The following is a 21,189-nucleotide window of genomic DNA, read 5'->3' as shown; positions in this document are numbered from 1 at the left end:
ATAAAAAAAAAAATTAACAGAATTTTACATTTTCATGCAATATATTTTTAAGTCCTAATTTTATTTCTCATCAATTCACATCTATACTCAGAAAATTCACCCAATTTATAAAAAGAAGAAAACATGATTTGAAGGATTTCTCTGCAGATGTTAATTTCTAGAATAGATCTGGTGTGTGTTAAGGTGTTTGTGATGAGAAATACACATAAAGTGTTGCGTTTCACCAAATTTGTCAATAGGATTCTGAATTTAGGAATTTAAAATCCCAGATATTTCTTCTGGCTCAGACTTGGTGATTATTGAAATGTTACAAGCAAATCATTTTTTTTCTTTCTTTCTTGTGTCACATCTTTTGTTGTTTAAAAACAATCTTGTGCAGGTAACATACGTTTTACTTGTTCTAGAAAATTTTAGCTTCTCCACAGCTGCAAATATTGGTCAATTTTTCCATCCCCATTAAATCTTGGAGCATTCATTTGTTTTGGTTTACAAAGTATATATATATATATATATATATATATATATATATATATATATATATAAGATGTTTGTAAAATTTAGCTTAATTTGGTGCTATTTCTGCCTAATTTCTTGTTGATTTTCTAGAATTGCAGAATATCTATAAATGTTTACCAAAATCCAAGATGTGGCAAAGTCTGTATTGTCACACAGAACTTGACAGATGGATTCATAGGTCATTCATTATATTTAATGTACATTATTAATACAGAAGGTAGGGGTATGTTGTTTTTTGTTGGCATGGCAACACTTCGAATGTTATCTCTTGCCATAGTAAATTTGTGTGTTGCTCAAGGGCACACAATGGTAGCTGATCTGGGCTGCTCTGGTGGTCAAACCTACACCCTTTTGGTCACAAATCCATTACCTTAACCACTGAGCCAACATAATGTGAGAGAAAATGCAGAGCTGCTGTAGACAGAAATGCTGGAAAGTATCATTGAATGTATACCATTATCTGGACTGTATTAATCTGCTCATATGCAAATACATGACATATGATGTATTCTTTTATAAGTCGAGCCAAAATGCAAGCAACAAAGATTCTGATCTCCCATAGCATAAAGCGCCTGCTGATCAGGGTCTATTTTGTTTGTTCTACTGATTCCTCCTAACAAAATGCACAGATCCAGATCTGCTGAAATGTTATGTGATGGCAGATCTTGGTCTGTGCAGTTTGAAGTTGGATTTAACATATAATTGAGTAAATACTGTATTGAATAGTTGAACAATTTATTAGACTTTAAACACGGAGATTGAGAAATGTGATTTTATACAGAAGACAAGTGTGAACAATGCAGCCATATGTGGAACCAAATCTAAGTCTATATTATGTGCTGCTTAATTGGACATCATTGTTACATAACAGGCCAGGATTAGTAAAATCTTGTACATTGTGATAGATAATGGTGTCTTACCTCTGTCAATAAATTTAGTTCGGTAGTGAGTGTGTGTATGTGTGTGTTTGCTAGTAAAGTGTCCATTGCCGGATGAAATTTGCATGCCAGACCCCCAGCGAAAAAAAGTTCTTAAGTTCATGAACGCTTCATGAACTTCATGAACTGTTCATGAACTGGTTGTGAAAAGTCAAATTAATTCATGAACTGTTCATGAACATCAGTTCATGAAATTCAAGTTCTTGAACTTTTCTTTAGAGTTCATGAACTGTTCATGAACATCAGTTCATGAAATTCAAGTTCTTGAACTTTTCCCCTGAGTTCATGAACTGTTCATGAACATCAGTTCATGAAATTCAAGTTCTTTAACTTTTCCTCCAAATTCACAAACTGTTCATGAAATTAAAGTTCTTGAACTTTTCCTTAGTTCATGAACTGTTCATGAATATCAGTTCATGAAATTTAAGTTCTTGAACTTATAATAGTACATGAACTGTTAAGTACTGAACCAAATAGGCAAACAAATTACAATTTTAGAAACTTGTTATGCATACTTGTAGTTCATCAACTGTCCTTGAAGCAATCCAGTTTATGAAGAATTAAATTTGAGAATTTTGATTGCATTTTCTTAAAAAAGGCGATGAACAAAATAGTAACTAATTTTTTAAGTTCCAAGAATTGAAGATATCTGCAAAATGTGATTTAATCTGTTGAAATTAAATGTGATTGAAGATTAGCAGTACAAGCTTACATACATCAACCTATTTCACAACAAATTATGTCCAAATGAACACACTGGAAGTGCATTGTACCATATTCTTAAATACATTATGTATTATTCTAAATATATTCATGTTTCAGTACATGGCCTAATTATTCTGTATATACTTTTTAGACTTGTTATCAAGGAACAGCCCAGCCAAGTTTTGGATTTGTGTGCATCTCATTTTCATCTTTACCTAAGTGAAATTTTGTTACTTTTGGGCAAAAATTGTGATAAAGACCTTTAATTTCCTTCCAAAAGTAAAAAAAACTTCAATTAGGATTGTTGTAAAGGTGGGGAAAAGGTGCGTAAAATTCCATGTCTGTGCTGTTCCTCGATGGATGGTGTATTGTTTGTATTGTAGTCAAACATGCTAAAGAGGAACCAAAATGATCTATTCAATAAGAGTAAGGCTATGGATTCTAAGTTTGATGTGAGTAAATAATTGTAAATTATCATTTTACATAAAAGTAACCAGTACAACATGTTTAAAGTGTTGACATTTGCATCCCATTCAGTCCCCATAAAGTACAAGTATATTCAGTCAACATTACTGATGCTAGAATCATTTGAAAATGGCATGTCCATGACAGTTTGGCATCACTGCAACATATGCTTCTGCTTCAGGTGATGAAGAGGGACTGACATTTATGTAAACTAAAGTGTCGATCAACTCTTCAGCAGGTACCACATCTATTGTCAACATAGCTTTAACTGCTAACAGGTGTTTTCCAGCTGGTAGTTGTGAAAGTTTTGTTTTTGCAGCATCATATTTTATCAAAACTGCATGTACAGTCTTATTTGATGTATTGTATACAAAATATTTAACACGTCCAATTTTGCTTTGGTTATATAGCACAACATTACAGACTCTTCTCTGCATTCTCAAGTACTGTGAAGAGCAGAATTGTTTGCTACCTATGCTAATTCTGTCAACCTTTCTCAAATCCATAGGACAGTCTAAATTTAATGTAGCCAAAACTTCATCTGTCACTTCACCGTCTCTAAAATATTTCACCTTCCCTGATATATCACAAGTTGCAGCTTCAGCAGTCTTTTTCCAGAGTGTTGTTGATGCTGAATAAACACCCTTTCTGCGCAAACTTGACACTGCTTGTTTGTACTTCATTACTTGCTTCGTAACATTACCCGTTCCATGTACAGACTGTAGCAACATTGCATTATTATCCTCAAATGGGAAACAGCTCCATGCCCACATTGGTCCCCACAGCTTTACATACCAAACCAAATGAATACAAGCATTATGGACATTGAGACCACTTGATCCTTGACCATATAAATCAGCAAAGGAAGAGTAAAACTTGTCAAAAAGAACAGCTGCTCTGTCCAATTGTCCTGGCAATATATTGTCTCCAAGAAGAATATACACAGCTTCTGATAGATATGCAAAATGTTTCAGATAAACTTCTGGTAGTATTCCATCTAAACATGGGAGTGCATAAAACAACAACCATGCTTGCAATTCTGTAGCTTTTAGGTTTGCATAATGTTTTTCCAAATCACGGGGTAATCTCTCAATACTGATTGGAGGTTGAATATTCTGAAGTCTTTTGGAAACAGTTTTAATATGTTTTCCAATAAAATAATTCTTACCACTTTGTGTTGGTGAGAACCATTTGCTCAATAATGTATTTGTTATACCTAATAAAATCCCATGCATGTAATCTGGTACTACACCTTTAACCAGGTCAAAGGACTGAAGAAATGCAAGACCAGACAAGCCCTTAAAACCTTTAATCCGTTTTGTCGTTGTTGCATTTTGCATGTTTTGCAAAACTTCCTGATTATTTCGTAGTGGATACTGTGTTTCAACAGTCCTGTGAGGATAACATCGCGATGTTCCTTTTCCTTGTTTTACAACAATACCAGGCTCTTCACAGGTAATGCATGCCTCCGTCCCATTAAAATATGTCATATTTAGAATACCTGCTTTAGCTGGTAGATCAAATACACCACAAATAACAGCAACTTTTGCAACAATTAATTTGTTGTCCCAATTAACTTCAACCCCTTCATTGTACAAACTATTCATTTCTTCACTGAAACTTGCCATATACTGTTTAAAAGGGGGTTTTCCCTTTCCTTGCCATATCCCAACCAATAACATGTTATCCCTCGAAAATCTTGCTTTGGGACTCAACTCATTTATAGCCATAAAAAGTGGCCACAATTCTATTTTCGAGGATGAATACAGATTTACTCCATCTGTATTGATGATGGCACTTAAGCTGTATGGATGATGTAGAAAACCATCTTCATTCAGCATATCTCTGTACGCAAACCCATCAGTTATGTCTGTCAAAATTCTAGAGCTTTTTCTGTCCTCAAGTGCTGCCTTACAATTTTCAATTTCTTTCGAAATACCTGGAAAAGACAAGAAATAGAATTACTTCAGTTGAAGATTATATTTACAGGTAATTGTTCTTCAACAAAATAGAGCTACATTTAATGTATATGCCTTATTTGAACATAAGATTTGCTTAACTAATTTTGTCGGTATTAACCTTATTAAGTGCAAACAATACATGATATTGCCCTATCAAACAAGAAATGTGCAATGCTCCTCAATAAATTTTCCCTTAGAACTATGTAAAAGTAGTCACAGTTCTTCAGTTAAGGATTCTAAATATACAAGCATAAACTTATTTATACCTGGTGTCTCAAGTAGATGTTTCAACTGTTTTTTGGTATCAGCCAGTATAAAACTTTTCCTCGGTTGTCGATCCTTTTTTTGTTGATCCAACAATCTTCCTTTGTAACGAAAGCCTCCACAATTTTCCAAGCTACATCTAAATTCATCCAAGTTGTTTGGAAATACCTCGTCACATGTGTCACAATAGTGTATTTCTTTAATTGGGTGGATATCAACTAAAGAATATATATAATCCAAGTCTAGGACATCAACACATTTGGAATTAGGGAACACACTTTTCATAGTTTGAAGAATGTCTTTACAGGCACTGGTTGTTAAATTATGTCTTTGAAAGAGGGAAAGAATTTTTAAGGCTTGCACTTCATTTTCTGAGAGAGGCTGTGGTTGCATCTTTTTCACTTCATCATTGCTGTCTCTTCCTAATGAATTTGCATCTTCTTTACTGCTGGTCTCCACATCAGAAAAATTATCAGAAGATTCAACATCTGAAGAGGTTTCCGATATTATAGAGTCATTTGAGTCTGATAGTACAGATGTGACCTCGCTTTCATTTGAATTGCATGTTGATACAGAGCTACATGTATCATTATCTGTGTAGCATACATCGGCAGCTACATCATCTGGGATTATTGAGGATCCAGCTGTAGGATAGGTTAGACTTCTTTCTGAAGATGATGCATTCTTATCATCATCTGAAAAATAAGACAACTTTAAGCAATGTTGTTTACACTTGGTATGATTTCAGCATTAGGATTAAAATAAAGTAACATTTTGTGAGCTAAAGTCTGACTTTCGGAATACAACTAGCCATTTTCCTTAGTGAGAAAAGTTTGCAAGTTATAATAAATTTAAATATGAATGTTAGGGAGGGTAAACAATGAACAGTATAATAATATACACTAAGTCTGTGATACTGTTTTCATTTCATAAAATGATAATGTTTTTATTGTTTCATTCAGCAATTTATTCTGATAACCACTGGTGGCTGTTGTAAAAATAAAATTTTCCTAAAAATAAACTACTTAATTGAGGCAGACATAAATAACTTTTAGGTGAAATCTGAACTTGTTTTAAACAAGATCACAAATATGGCAATATTCATCAGTTAATGATTATGAAGTTGATCTATAAAAAACAATCATAGTTTTTGCTTATGTTACCATATACTTTACTTCTGGCTAGTGCCGCTTCAAAGAAGAATTTATGATTTAGCATTATTTCATGACTAAAATCATGGGTATATGCTTTTTACAACACTCTGTGCACTTACAATCTAATGGCATATTATCAGATTCATTGCAGCGTGTAGCCATATCCTTTGACTGACTTGTCTTCCATCGATAAGCTGTACGCACAGGAACTTTGACTGACTTGTCAAAAACATGCAGTTTGTAGATTCGTTTGACTGGAGCTATATAAAAAATGAGAAATACTAAGACACCAACTTAACAAAACAAAGCAAGTGATGGCAAAATGAAATGGAAAGGCAGTGATAATACACAAGTCTAATCAAAGCTTTTACATGAATCATCATTTTATTTAGTAATAGTTTCATTTCTTGTGATCATGATCTAAAGTGGAATTTTGAATAAGGATGCAATACATTCAATGTATTTTTTATAGTTCTCTGTGGTGTAGTGATTAAAAACTGTCTGAAGAGTGACTGACAAGTCTCAATGCTGTGATTGTGGGTTTAGTCCTCAGATTTTGTAAGAATGTTTGCTTGTTACTTGTGCCACAAATGGAAGCTAGTGTTAAGTTGTCTGAGGTCTACCTCCATCATTACAACTATTTGCCATATATAGCATATATTATGTGCTAAGACATAATTTTTTCCCCAAAAATTTTATATTTTTAAATATGTAAAAACATTTCTACTCACATAAACTGTGTACTCCACTTAAATGATGTAAGATGTTATGTTTACTGCCCACTATCCTTGTGCAAATCAAACACTGATACTTCTTTCGACCGTTTACAACTATTTCACTGTAACTGGTTTGTTTGGTCGCCATACTGGATTGAACTGAAATAGAAATATGAAATTACTGCACCTAGTTCAAATTTTACCGGAATAGAGGTATTATGTTATAAAGTTATGCATAAAATTCCTTTTTCTACAAAGTTACAATGATATTTTACAGCGAATTGTTCAGTATCAAACAAAATCACTGAAATTTTAACTAACCAAATAAAATAACAATACTTTGAGAACTTGCTGACTTTGGTGGTGCACCGTGTATTTTTGTATAAAAACTCAAAACAATAAATAAACTTGCCTCGAATATACAGTTCAGTCAAATATGGCGGCTCAAATTTCCCGCAATGCATCACTTCCAGTGACCTTGGTCTTGAATATATATATATAACCATTACAGATAAAAGTTACCGTGCTGAACTGGTTTAGAAGAAGAGTTATTTATTTTTAAACATATTAACATACCCCGATTGTATCTGAACCTTCAAAGTATCCTTCCACTGGTTGGTGAAGTATAAATGTCGCAGAACATTGACATTTGTTTTCGTAAGGCTGCCATTTTTTCTGGTACCGCAGACTCGGGTCCAAGCAGACATCTATCAGTTACCATCCTCCGTCGCAGAAAGCGCGCGAAGATTGTAAGCAAGCGATTGGTTAGTTGATATAATATTTTATTTCGTGCAAAATGTCGATGCTGTTTTCTTTAAGATTAAACGATGTTTGTAGATAAATATATTTCTTTGTTTTGGAACTTCATAAATAACTACTATATATTGTTTACTAATAAAAGAAACAAAAACGGACAATTGTTGAGCATGCGCATTGCCGATAAACCGCACGTGTGAAACAAAAACCCCCACACACAACAAAAAAAAAAAGATGGCAAGCAGTCGCAGCATCCTTGTTTACTGGACACAAGAAAACAACTGGTCTGTCTTGAAAGAAACCTGCATCAAGGAAGGTTCTTTAACTGTAGGAAGTACGGTGCAAGCATATTATCTGAGAAAAGTTTATCCGGCCATTTTAATTGCAATTTCGGGTAAGTTTGCATGTTTTCATTTAACAAAATCGAGGTCAATCTATCTTTTCGAACTTAAAAGTTAGCATTCCATATACAGAAGATTTTTTAAAAAATATTTGTCTACGGCAAGCCTATATGAACATCGATTAACGATAGAAAAGTAGCCTACAAGTTTGATGTCACATTTCACCATCGTCCACTTTTTTAAAAAAAATACAATCATAAATGTTGCTATCGGTATAGATATAAGAGATTTTGATCGCAATATATGAAACCTGATAAGCTAGTGAAATTGTACATGTGTATAGATCAGAAGCGGAATTTGGTTTATTTTCATTAACTATTGGGTGTAAATGTTCGAACTGGAAGAGTGGTTAGCTTTAATACGGTAGCCGTGCATTGGATAATTTTCATACTTTTGAGGTCTAAAGAAACGAAACGGTAATAACGTGTTCAGTCTGTTAATGGACACATTTTTTTAAATCGAATTTCAGAGAACAAGTCATCTATAGAGAGGATTGAAGTGCATTTTAAAAAATTCCTCCTTGGAGTCAATGCACATGTTGATGAAGAAGAAGAGAGGATAACGAAAATCAAGAATGAATTCAGTGAGTATGTGTGTGTGTGTATACATATGCAGCCAATATAGATTCAGTTAGATTGCAATAATTCAAACTTGCATTACAGCACCAAACTTGGCTTATTTTAAGGTAGGGATGTGTAAATGATAACTTAATTGAACATATATATTTACAAGCATACTTAAAGTTTTAATAACACTAAATTTGTATTAAATAGTGATTTAGACCATGTAGGTACTATTTTTTCCAATATATCAACTTTTTAGCACATTCTTTAAAATATTTCTCATGCAGTCCCATTCATGACTGACACACCAGTTGCTTCAACCAAGAAAGTTACAGCTACTCCAAAGACTGAGGAGAAATTGGGTGGATTGGTACCAGAAGGTATGACATTTTCAGAAAACTATACAGACTGTATAGACTTTAACTACAAATAATGAAAACTAATTTATATTAAACAAATCTTGATGAAAATAATAATGTCTTGCCAAAAGACAGTTGTTGACAATCTTATTTTAAACATTTTTATGACTGAAAAAATGAATATATGGATTAAAGTTGAACCTAAAATTAATAACTTAAACATTTATTTTACCAACAATATTTGCAAACACTAATGAGTTTAATACTTAATGACTGGGAAAATTCCCTGTTGTCCTGCAAGAGTAGAACAGAAACAAAAGATCCATCAAGCAGTATAAGCTACCACCTTGGCTTGTTGTGTAACTGAAAATGAATATGCATATTAAAGCTTAATTAAGAATGTTATTGTTTGATTAAATGCTGCCTTTCATTCAACCCACAGCAAATTCTTTAAAATATTTCTTATACAGTCCCATCAGTGACTGACAAACCACACCTTTCAACCCCAAAGAAGAGTGCTGCAGTCCCAGAGAAGATGGCCACGCCAAAGAAGATAGCAACAAAGAAAACGGCCACTCCAAATAAGATCACTCCAGAAAAGACGACTCCTAACAAGAAGTTACCCAAAATGGATGGATTGGTACCACAAAGTATGAAATGCTCCCATGTCTTATATTCTGTCTTTAATTATTTTTAAAGGACACCTACAAACTTAATATCCTTAAATTGCTAAATTTAATAGGATTCTGCCCACTGGTTTCAAATGAGTCAAGTTTAAATAGCTTTTCCCAAACTGCTATTAGTCCATTTAATTATTTTCAGTCTGTAAGCAAAGTCTGAATTTTTCCAAAACTGCAAATATCATTTCATTTCTGTTTGTCAGGAATGTTATTTGGGTCACTCTGCTTTAAATTTATAAGTTTCATAATATTCTGATATCCAAGATGTTACCAGGTGATTGAATATTTTACACTGATTCTATTTGTAAAATGAATAAGACTAAAGCTTGACATGTATATATGTATTGGGTTATGTAATGTACATCAGATTTGAGATGTTGATTTATAGCTTATCAAATATTAATTGCTTAACAGAAGTGTACTTAAGAACTAGACTTACAATCTGAGCATGTTAAAAAATAATAGAAATGTAATAATGAGATTTACTTATAATGACATTAAGTATATGAATGGGCCATTAAAACAGCAATCTGTTCAACCAATATTGGTTGGCCATTAAATGTCCTGGTCATAATAGTTACATGTAAAACAAAACTTAAAATGAGTAGCTTTCTTAAGGGATGTTTCACATCTGATTACATAGTGATGACAGTTCCAATAAACTCCTGTATTTAACATGCACTTTTTAAATACACCTTCTCTTGGTTCAGTCAGTTTTGGGAAAAGTTGGCCACTATCGGAATTCATGTAAGAACCCTGCATTTTCTATAAATGTTCGTTTCCTTAACTTGTATTCTTTTTTGATGCATGTAAATATTCATCTAATTTATCTTCCTTTAACTTGCAGTGAAGGGATCAAATGAGGGAATAGACTACCTCAGAAAAGAAAGTGAGAGCAACAACTCCAGGTAAAATTGTATAGATATTCCATCAACTGAATATTTTTGCAAGGTTGACCTTTAAGGATAATAACATTGAAAGCATGTTACACTTACTAGCATGAAACTTGACAGATATATTGCCCTAGGGAGAAGCCCTATTGTTTTGGGGGTCAATGGTCAAGCTTTGCTATAACCTCATGTGGACATGGGCATTCTGTGCAATAAGCCAGGATATATAACACCCAGGGTCATGAAACTTCATAGTAAATTGCCCTTGGTGAGAGGAAGAACCCCTTTATGCTTGACGCCATGAAGGAAAACATTGGTACACAGTGACAACATGCACATAATTTTCACAGTATTCTGGTCTTTATTTTCACAAGTTACGGAATGGGTGGGGTGCTACCTTTCATCTTTACAATGAGATTTATAAAAACTTCTATGCACAAAAAGCTAACTGGCAAAATGTCATTTAATTCTCCATTAGGTAATTTTTTTATTCCCCCCCCCACACACACACACATTGGTACTCCTGGTGTATTCTTATAATCATATCAGATTTTTATTAGGATAAGCTAGTTGCTACCCAGATTCGGCTGAAATGGAAATAGGGAGTTTAATAGGCTCTAGCTGTATTAGAAATCTGTATTTTGCATTATCAAAACTATGCTTTGTGAAATCTGCAACATTTAACTGTTTACACATGATGACATCTAGTAAATATTAAGACATTAACAAAATAGTATCGTTGTTGTTTATCGTCTTGCATCTAATTTTATACAGGGATAGACGCATTAGAAAACTGGAAGACGACGTTAAAGCACTCAAGGAAGACAATAAGTATTTAAGACGGAAATTACGAAAACTTGAAGAGAGAAATTCTCTGCAGGATGTCAGTGGTGAATCGAGTGTTCAAGAAGTAAAACAGCCTGCAGCAGAGGGAGAATGCTGCAGTGTTTCTGCTCCAAAGGAAGACACTCTTGATGACATTAAAAAAAGTGTTCAACACATAAAATGTGATAAAGACATTTTTAAAGTGTTGTGTCTGAAGATTTTCTCAAAGGATGAATTAAAGAATTCTTCAAGAACAGGGAAAAAAACCATTAAATGTGTGGGCACTGTAAGACCACCACTTGATATTCAAAAACTGAGCAAGCTGGAATTGTTAGTTTTACAGTGTACCACAATGGACAAGGACTTGTTTTACAAGAAACTTGAAAACTTACAAAAAATCCTGAGGAGAAGTTAACAGGTTCTTTTTTATATATATATACATCGGTCACCCTAATTGTGATCAATATCATTATGAAATGATAAAACATTTTTAATAAATTCTGTTCTAATAAATTTGATATTTGTCAATGATTTTTAAATAGTGCTTCAATTTTAAACAGGATTGGCATAAATGTATTTTGACATTTGTTTATGTTTCTAGAAAACTAATCTGCAGTGCAACATTTAATTTAAAATTGTATACACCCATCTGAACACAAGGACTATTACTAAAGATGTTAGTAGTCAAAGGGAAAGTTATTTTCACAGGAAAACTATTATTTGCTTTTTCAAAAGCTTTCCCGTGTATCTTTTCATAATCAGCATCATCAATCTGAGCTTCTATTTCACAGAAAGAGATGTTATTGAATTTCATGAAATTTACTTCCATAAACTATAAAGAACGGAGTTCATGAACAATAACATTAGTTCATGAACTAGATTTATGTTCTGTTCATGAACAGTTCTTGATTTGTTCATGAATAGTTCATGAACCAGTTCATGAATAGTTCATGAACCAGTTCATGAATAGTTCATGAACCAGTTCATGAACTAGTTCATGAACAGTTCTTAATTTGTTCATGAATAGTTCATGAACTGAAGATTCATGAAGTGGCCATTTTCTGTTCAGGTACTAATTCATGAACCAGTTCATGAACTAGTTCAAGAACAATTCATGAACAGTTCATGATTTTTTCACAGGGGACCTACGATTTGTTAACAGGTCATAACTTGGTAGTCACACAGGTGTGAGAAGTTTATAACATTTGAATCAAACATGAGATTTATCAGTTTATCTTTCTTGATGTAAACAAAAGTTGTTTTTATTTCCTAAGAGATTTGGTGCATATTGGAGCGTGTTTTTGGAGCTGGAAATATTTATGCATTGGTATTTTTCAATGGCATTTTAAATTTATGACTATAATCTTTTCAAGGAAATGGGAGGTAAATTCCTTGCCAGATGACATATCGAAGAATCCTACCAAGGTTAGCAGGGTGGGCGGTTATCAAACCCATGATCCTTGAATTATGTGTAAAATGAGACAATTAATTAATAAATATTATTGCATCATTATGTTTTTCTTGTTTAAATGAGAAGAGAACAATTTGTTTTAAATATAATTTATGGGGAAAAAGTACATAGTATATTACATAATTCATATACAATTCAGTTAGAACTTGGTATTATTATTATTATTTCATAATTTTAATTTAAAATAATAGGATTTGTCAGAAATAATTTTTCTCCAGTATACTGATGATAAATTGCCAGAACAAAACCTTTTGATACTGGCATTATTTATCGTGTATTGTCTGTTTAATAATTATTTACAACAAATTCTAAAAACACTGCTTGACCAATTTGCATAACAGCAAGCATTCTGACATGAAAGACATTATAAGTGATGGCAATCCACCATCAAACATGGTTGCCATTGCTAATAATAAAACAACCTTTAAATGACTTGTAATATTTTGCTGATCAAATTTTACCATGTTGTAAGAAGGGCGTTCAATTTTTTTAGAGATCTACCAATCCACTATCCAACATGGCTACTATTACTAAAAAAAAGAAAACCTTTTAAAACATTGACAGCACGTATAATGTTTAACAGAATTTATCCAAATTGAATAGAAAACATTTTGACCTTAAGGGCATTTCATTTTTTTTATTGAGATTTTGAAAGTCTCCATCAAATGTTCTTGTTGCAAGAATAGAAAAACCATTGAATGTTTTCCTTTTAAAAAAAGAATTGTAACAGGGTTAGGTATTTCATGCATACTGTATGTAAAATGGTCACATGACGGGTTATTTGGAACAAAGTCTGGATGTCAGAAATACACACTTGGTGTGGAAAGCAGATATTTGCAAAACTTTCTGGCAATATAACAAACCCTTTTTGAAATAATTCCCCATTTCTGATATTTTGAGCTTTCTTTTTGAACATCTCTGTGGTCTTGAATTAAGTAACAGAAAGGAGCAGACAACCAACAAGTGTTGTAAAATTCAACAAATAGTTTATTTTCCAGGTTGAAGAATGTGAAAATTTTAAAAGATCATAACAGTATTGTTCAATTAAATCCAAAATAGTCCTAAAAGTTCTATCACAAGCCTAAAAGTATAGAGTTAAAATTTTGATCCAAATGAGATCCAGTTTTGAATGTGCTGATGTACCAATAGTCTGGAATGTGGCAACATGTTGACAGTCTTGAGGTATCAAAATTCAGAATAATCCTTTAATGAATTCACAGTAATCCCAAACTAGTGGTATGGTCCAAGCGGTATTAATGAGCACATTGTGATTCCTGTGAATAATTTAAATAAATAAATCCTTTCCTCTGAACACAACAATAAGACTAATTCCACTTCTGATGTTAAAGTGTAATTCTGAAGTTAATGACATTTATATAAAAAGCTAAGACATAATAACAGAACTTGGATAAGGGTAATTTGCCCATCAAATTCATAAACAAACCGCTTCTAGATCATTCTTAATTTCTGACTTGAGCTAGACCTTCAACTTAAACATGTTTACCTCCAGTTAAGAATGTCCTTAAAATATAATCTAAAAACATAGACAAGTATCATTGTAATATGTTTACCAAAATAAAACAAAAAGATGTGAACAGTCAGGTAGGTGCTAAACTCAATTACTGACTGAGGTCATTCACATGTACATATAATCATACATATAATCATGGAGAAAAAAGACAACACATAATACACATTAAATACACATAACAGTTTAGCATGCATACCCGTCTTTGCCACTTGGTGCAGTAATGATGTCATTTCATTTTTATCCATTATGAAAGACCACATTGGACTAAATTTAACAAGGCATTAGGATTTTTTCAATTAGATAGAAATAGCTTCTTTTGGTTTTATGGGTTTAGCACCATTTTTCAGCACATGATAGGTTATACACATCAGTATATATTTGGTTTAAGAACAACCACCAATCCATAGAAGGCTGCTTGCCTGTTTTCTTGAATAACCATGTTGGCCAAGTCAAGAATTTGAAGCCACATGGACATAGGTGAGATGTCAGTGATCTGTAAAGGTAAAGGTGAATGTCATCAACCACTCTGCCATATTGATTTACTAAACATTAATAAAAGTCACTAGAAACAACTCTTTAAAAAAAACCCACTAGATATAACTTTTTTTTCTCAAAATACCAGAAACAATTGTTTCTTTATAAAAAAGAATAACACTGGAAATTATGATTTCTAAAAACAAAAAGAACCCATATGAAACAGGTTGAGTAGAAGGTTCACTGTACATAGTAATAAAATCGCTGCATGAATATTTTATAAACAGATGGTTGTTTCAAGAAGTTAATGTCCCAAGTTTATGAAAGAAAGGAATTTTGTTTTGCTGTGATTGAACAACAAATCACTGAGGAAATAGACTGTTTTCACATACATATGCTAGTAGTTTAAACTTCTTGGAATAATGGTAACTCTTGGAGTAATTTTGTTAAGAATCTTTAGGAGGTTGGGTATCGTGAAAATAGGGCATCTTGAAAATAAAGTTAATTTATACAGAAAAGTGAACTAGTTCATTAGAAAAAAGATCACTATTGAAAATGATCCCATTGCAGTTAGAACATGAGTCTTCGGCCATTGAACAGGCCTGGTCCTTGCTTCCCAGTCCTGTGTTTGGTTAATTCTGCCACCCGTAGATAATAAAAATGTTTTTTTGTTTTTTATTTTACCTCAAAAAACGTTTTTTTTACGTTTTTTTATATTTGGTACTTCCAAACAAGTTGCAGTTAGGGTCTTAGCACAGGTGACGTCCGCCTCTGCCTACGAGAGAAACTGGTCAACATTTGACTTCCTTCACACGAAAAAGCGAAACCGTATGCAGTTTCTTGAGAGTGCGAGATGTAGTGTTTGTGCATGCAAATCTTTGCCTAGAGTGGTCAGATCAGTCAGATGGTGATAACGACATTGAGTGAAAAAAAATTCAATGTTATCTGGACTACGGTGTAAAGCTTTTGACATTTTTTCATATTTGTATCACTGAAACTTTAAAACTGGTATGTAGCGTGTAAATAAGTAAAATATTGATTTTTGTGTTGCCTAAAAACTACTGGAACGTTTTATTTTGTTTTTTATTTATTGAGAGAAATAATGCAGTTTTTTTTACGTTTTTTATTTTAATTTTAACGTTTTTAACATCTATGCTGCCACCTTAGTTGGTGGAAGGCATTTATTGGAATCATTTGGCTAGAATATCCCCAATTAAACCTCAAACAAGTAGAGGACACTCCAACATTGCAACCCAAATACTGGCCACTTTGATTATGTAAGATATTTTTCATCTGGCAATATACCTTATACATTTATCAAGTCAAATATCTAGATCCTCCCGTTTCTGGACACCTTGTTTTCAAACTTTGTAATTATTTGTAATAGTATGTAACATTTTTTCACACCAGTACATTTTCGTAACAAAAACATTCAGTTGAAGCATAAACAATTTTTATCTCAAAATGTGGTGATTGAATACACCATTATCAGACCTATAAAATTGCTTTCGTTACACAAATTATATTATATCAGAGTTCTTCAGGTGGTTTTAATTTCTTCTTGGGGATGTACATTTTCACCATTCTTGAGCATTATAGAAACAAGTTACAGACTGGTATGTTAAGGCCAAAGTAATTTTAATTTCAATACACACTACTGTACATCAAACTCAAACTATGTCCTTTCTTACAAAAAGCCATGAAATCTTTAAGGCGGAGACAATCTGTTCTATTTAGCATTGCCATTATCTTGACTCCATGGGTATACATGTACATGTGCAACGACTTCTAAAATAGTACTAACAACTGCCTGACTAGGCACTCGACACCAAGAGGTTTGTGTTAGGTCTGGTTGGCCTGGTGTCAGGATAATGTGACTGGGTGGGACATCATGCTACATGTCTGTGGCATGATGCCCCAGTGTTAGACATCACTATAAACTGCCACACTGCAGACGTCATAGCGATTTGACTGAAAAATTGTTAAAGCTACTTTAAAAAATCCACATCACACACACACACACATTTACACGTGCAGTAAAAGTGGGAATTCAGTCTAAATGCTATATATAAATTGGTTACGCAGAAAATATTAGTGTAGGCTGGTCATTTATTAAATGTTTAAAAATATATATATATTCAATGTAATATTTTTTTTTACCATGGGTGAAAACAGTGCTAGGATTAGCAATGAAAAATAGGGATGGTTGGCCGACTGGAAACGTTATTGGGGGACCTTAGAAGCATGCCTCTTGCTCAGCTAGACATTTGTTATAACCATAATTTGTAAGTAGCAGTGTACCCATATGAAGATAAAGAACAACAAACACCATAATTGCAACTGTTATTTTTTATTTGTGAAAGAAAACATGAATACATTATCATGGTAGCATGTACATGTAAGTGTTCTTTATTCACATGGAGGGTTATAATACCGCCACCATCACCATTTTTTTTCTTTTTGGTATTATACATGCAGAATATAATAAAAATACTGCGTTTCATCTTCAAAGAAAAAAATATTCAGACTGAGAATTTTTTTGTTGCTGTCATGTCTGAAAATTTGGATAAATGATATTGCCTGTCCGTGGATCGGGAGTCCCAACTGAACAAATTTTGTATGAAAAAAATAATTATTTTAGCACCACCTTGGCAGTCAGCCACAGGCATTTGTGCCACTGGACTTGGCACGGTATTACAGTAGGGTGTTTTTATATCAAGGGACAGGAGAATATGTCATGACAAAAACATGTGTTCTGGTATGAGTATAAATACTTTAAGCATGCCAAACAGCTTGCAATGTCAATTTGAACATTCCTTCAGCTGGAGAACTTGTCCAAACATGATGTGCATATAATTGCATAACAATAGGCATCTGGTTCCCTTTGAAAATAATTGTTTTAGAAATATGTTTTTTGGGGCTTTAATGCAGTTTTTCAGTGCATGATACTACATGATAACCATTATAAATGGTGGAAGAAGAACCAGGGAAAACCCTGGAATAACCAATGACCCAATGGAACCTTATGGCAAGCTGTCTTGCATACCCATTTTGGCTGAGGATGAGACTTAAACCAACATGGACAGAGGTCAGTATTCTGTAAAGGTGAGCACCTTATGCCACTAAGCCACCTGGGGACCCTTACAAGTATGAAGTAGAAACTATTTTTACCCTCATTGCTGATGTCATATTAATTTTATTTATACGATGAATAATCATTGATGTGTTGTTTTTCTTAAAACATTTATGGTTTTAATTATTGAAAATTTGCTGATAAACTTAGTCATGCAATTATTTTGTCCAATTTATTTTTGTTGAGTTACATTAATAAGCTATAAAAAAAACTTAAAGTACCAGTTACCATTACTTTGAAAAAAGACCCAACTAATTACTTTAGACTGGGGGTAGTTTTATATCAGTAGACATGCCAAAGAAACATGATATAATAATCAACTTCACACATTCTGCTATGGAAGATGATACGAGTGTGGAGTACATAATGGGTCAAGATTTTCAATTATCATTCACTTCATTTATTTTGAAGAAGAAAAAAAATAGATATTGATTGATGTGGTTTCCACTCATCTGTTATTTAGAAGAAAACGGATTGGAAACAAAATGTTATGAATGCATGTCAATTTTGAATCACACCCCCCCCACATGCTGACACGCACACACAGGACATAATAAATGGAAGCCATATAATCTGACTTTGTCGTAATAGATCCTGACATTATTTTTATTAGTACATTCCGTAACTGTGAGTTGTGCTGTTGATATTCTAATTAAATATTAGATTTGTCTTGTCAAGATAAAAACATTACCAACGTCGTAATGGCAGTGTCATTAGCGTGCTTGACTCATGACCAATAAGTTGTGAGTTCAAATCCTACCACTGGACCAGTCTGGGTCAGCTACTGTGGTGTGCCCTTGGGCAAGGCACTTTACTCCATTTGCCTTGGCATGTAATAATGAGTTGGCACCAGTTTCTGGCAAGGCAAAGTCCGATTTGTTCAAGTGAAATTTCATAGAAGATGGTAATTTTTTCAACCACTTTGCCTTGTTATTTTGTTCTGTTCATTTCAGTTCAAGTCACATTAAATAAACAGGTATCTATAATAATTTCTTGCCAGGGACAACTTGTACTTCAGCTGTTTTAAACATGTCACTTGTTGCGATCAGTCGCAGGCTTTGAGAATTCCACTTTCTCTGAAATGTGCAGTACTATGTAGGTGCACAGCGAGTGATTCGTGTATTTTTCAGTTTCAGTTTTGACAGCCACTGCTGAGCTTAGTGCTTATCCAGAAAGATAGCAAAGTTGTGTCTGAAACAATTAATATTAGTACAAATCTTGTTTGAGTATTTGGTTTCCTTCGTTTTATTTCTACCAATGTATTTCTTATATAGATTTAAAAAGTGCCTTGTGTAATAAAGCAAACCGGGTTTGATAATTTTTTGTTCTTAATGGTTGAGGCTAAGATGATAACCCTTTTTTTTGGAAGAGTTGATTAAATAATTTTCTTAGATTTATTTCAGAGATGAAATGACATTATACATATACTAAGGGGTTGAAAAAAGCATTCTCCCTAATTTTCGGTGGTTAAAATCATACAGTACTTTACACTGATATTAGCTTAGGACAACTATATAGTGTATTAATCCCAATGTAAGGACTACCATATAGTGTATTAATCCCAATGTAAAGACTACTGTATAGTGTATTAGTCCCAATGTAAGGACTACTATATAGTGTATTTAAGGACTGTAGTATATTTGTCCCAATTTAAGGACTTTTTATGATAAATATGCTTTAGTAATTTATAAAAGTATATTTTTTATATAAAAATACTGGCCTGAATTAGGAGGGTGTGAAAAAGGCATGTATTAAGAATTATTATCAGCAAGGAAGCACGACATGTTTGTACCCTTATCAAATATTAGATGATTTTCAAAGTAATCATTGATTAATATATTTTCGTTTTAAAGAAAATGCACCACTATCAGTTTGGCCACAAGGTACCAAGCCTTGACCTGTCTAGTTTAGAGTGTAATTTTTAAAACTATGTTTAGTACATTTCACCTGTCCTGATTTGTGTGTGTTGTTAGGATTTTTAATTTAGCTTTAACAATTTTTCAGTCATATCACTACAATGTCTGCAGTGTGGCAGTTTATAGTGATGTCTAGCACTGGGGCATCATGCTGCAGAGATGTAGCATGTTGTCCCACCCAGACATATTATCCTGACACCAGGCCGACCAGTCCTAACACTAACCTCCTAATGCTGAGTGCCCAGCTGGGCAGCTGTTAGTACCATTTTTATAAGTCTTTGGTATGCCTTGGTGGGGTTTGAACTCACGACCTCTTGCTTTCTAGGCCGATGCTCTAACCACTGGGCCACCGGAGCAGTTTCCTGTCCTGATTTAGCTTGTTAATGAATCACTAAATCTCTCTTTAAGTTTTGTGGTTTATGATTTTATAACAAAATTCATACTGTACCATTCTTTTAAAGAAAATGCTATGCTCCCTTCTATTCCCAATTTGTTATTCTATTTTGCATGGAAGTTTATTTTATGGAGTTTTAATTTCTCTTCCAGGTAAAAGAATCACATTTTTTGATAGAATATGTGTTAGTAAATTCTGACTTTTTCACAAAAATTAAAGCAAAACATATTAGTTACACAGATTTGAAATTGTAAATGTTAAGGTGATTCATTTTGAGATGCAAAGAAGGTTCCAAGAACCAGGTGATAATCATGAAATTAGGGGCAGATACATTTTTAAAAGGATAATGCATATTTGTTTCAAAAATTGCTATATATCTTATTTTAAAAGTAAAATAGTGTACTGTTCAGGCAGACAGCATCAGTGCATTTTCCACATTATACAACAGCACAGGTGGCCTTTGTGGTTAGAGTGTCTGCTTTGGATGCATGAGGTCGTAGGTTTGAACCCCAGCCAAGTCATACCAAAGACTTAAAAAAAATGGTACTTGCAGCTGCCTCCCTTGTCACTCAGCATTAATAGGTTAGTGTTAGGACCAGTGGGCCTGGTGTCAGGATAGTGAGACTGGGTGTGACATCATGCAACAAGTCTGTGGCATGATGCCCCGGTGCTAGATGTAACTATATACTGCCTCACTGTAGACATCGTAGTGATATGATTGGAAAGTTGTGAAAACTGCATTAAAAATCCAAAACACACGCACACATACAAAACCACATTATACATTTTTCTATTATGAAAGCTGCATGTAGGTGGTGTTGATAGAACCCTAATAAATATGTCACTGATAAAATAGTACAGAAACAAGGATTTACAAATTGGTGATTTGTCAGATCATGTCTTGTGTGAAGTTAAATGTTCTTCCACATCATTATTACCTATATATGTAAAGATCAATCAAAATATTATCACATTGCAGATAGTCTCTATCTACAAAGATAATCTCAGATTTTTCAATTTTCCTGGTGAAAATTGCCTGCGAGGTGGGAGTGGAAATATAGCTTGCTTGTTAAATGT

The 21,189-nt window shown here is 33.4% G+C and overlaps 3 protein-coding genes across 3 annotated transcripts in view; 2 read left to right on the top strand and 1 right to left on the bottom strand.

Moving 5' to 3' along the window:
- The window catches only part of LOC149798271 (cadherin-related tumor suppressor-like), a 204,720-nt gene that overhangs the window by 5,778 nt on the left and 177,753 nt on the right, over positions 1–21,189 (top strand). The window lies entirely within an intron of this gene.
- On the bottom strand, positions 2,176–7,426 carry LOC149798277 (uncharacterized). The gene is made up of 5 exons (XM_089963409.1): positions 7,296–7,426; positions 6,735–6,878; positions 6,123–6,263; positions 4,852–5,544; positions 2,176–4,563 (listed from the first exon to the last, which is right to left on the bottom strand). Exons 2-5 carry the CDS (start codon positions 6,865–6,867, stop codon positions 2,744–2,746), a joined length of 2,787 nt encoding a protein of 928 aa, XP_089819535.1. The 5' UTR covers positions 6,868–6,878; positions 7,296–7,426; the 3' UTR covers positions 2,176–2,743.
- LOC149798276 (uncharacterized) lies at positions 8,385–11,709 on the top strand. Its single transcript, XM_089963415.1, has 5 exons — positions 8,385–8,459; positions 8,727–8,819; positions 9,269–9,448; positions 10,326–10,386; positions 11,143–11,709. Exons 2-5 carry the CDS (start codon positions 8,735–8,737, stop codon positions 11,606–11,608), a joined length of 792 nt encoding a protein of 263 aa, XP_089819541.1. The 5' UTR covers positions 8,385–8,459; positions 8,727–8,734; the 3' UTR covers positions 11,609–11,709.

Source organism: Sinohyriopsis cumingii, chromosome 6 (assembly GCF_028554795.1).
Source record: "Sinohyriopsis cumingii isolate HCF-2022 chromosome 6, ASM2855479v2, whole genome shotgun sequence".
NCBI classification, from domain to species: domain Eukaryota; kingdom Metazoa; phylum Mollusca; class Bivalvia; order Unionida; family Unionidae; genus Sinohyriopsis; species Sinohyriopsis cumingii.
This window is presented reverse-complemented; position numbering and strand designations above follow the sequence as displayed.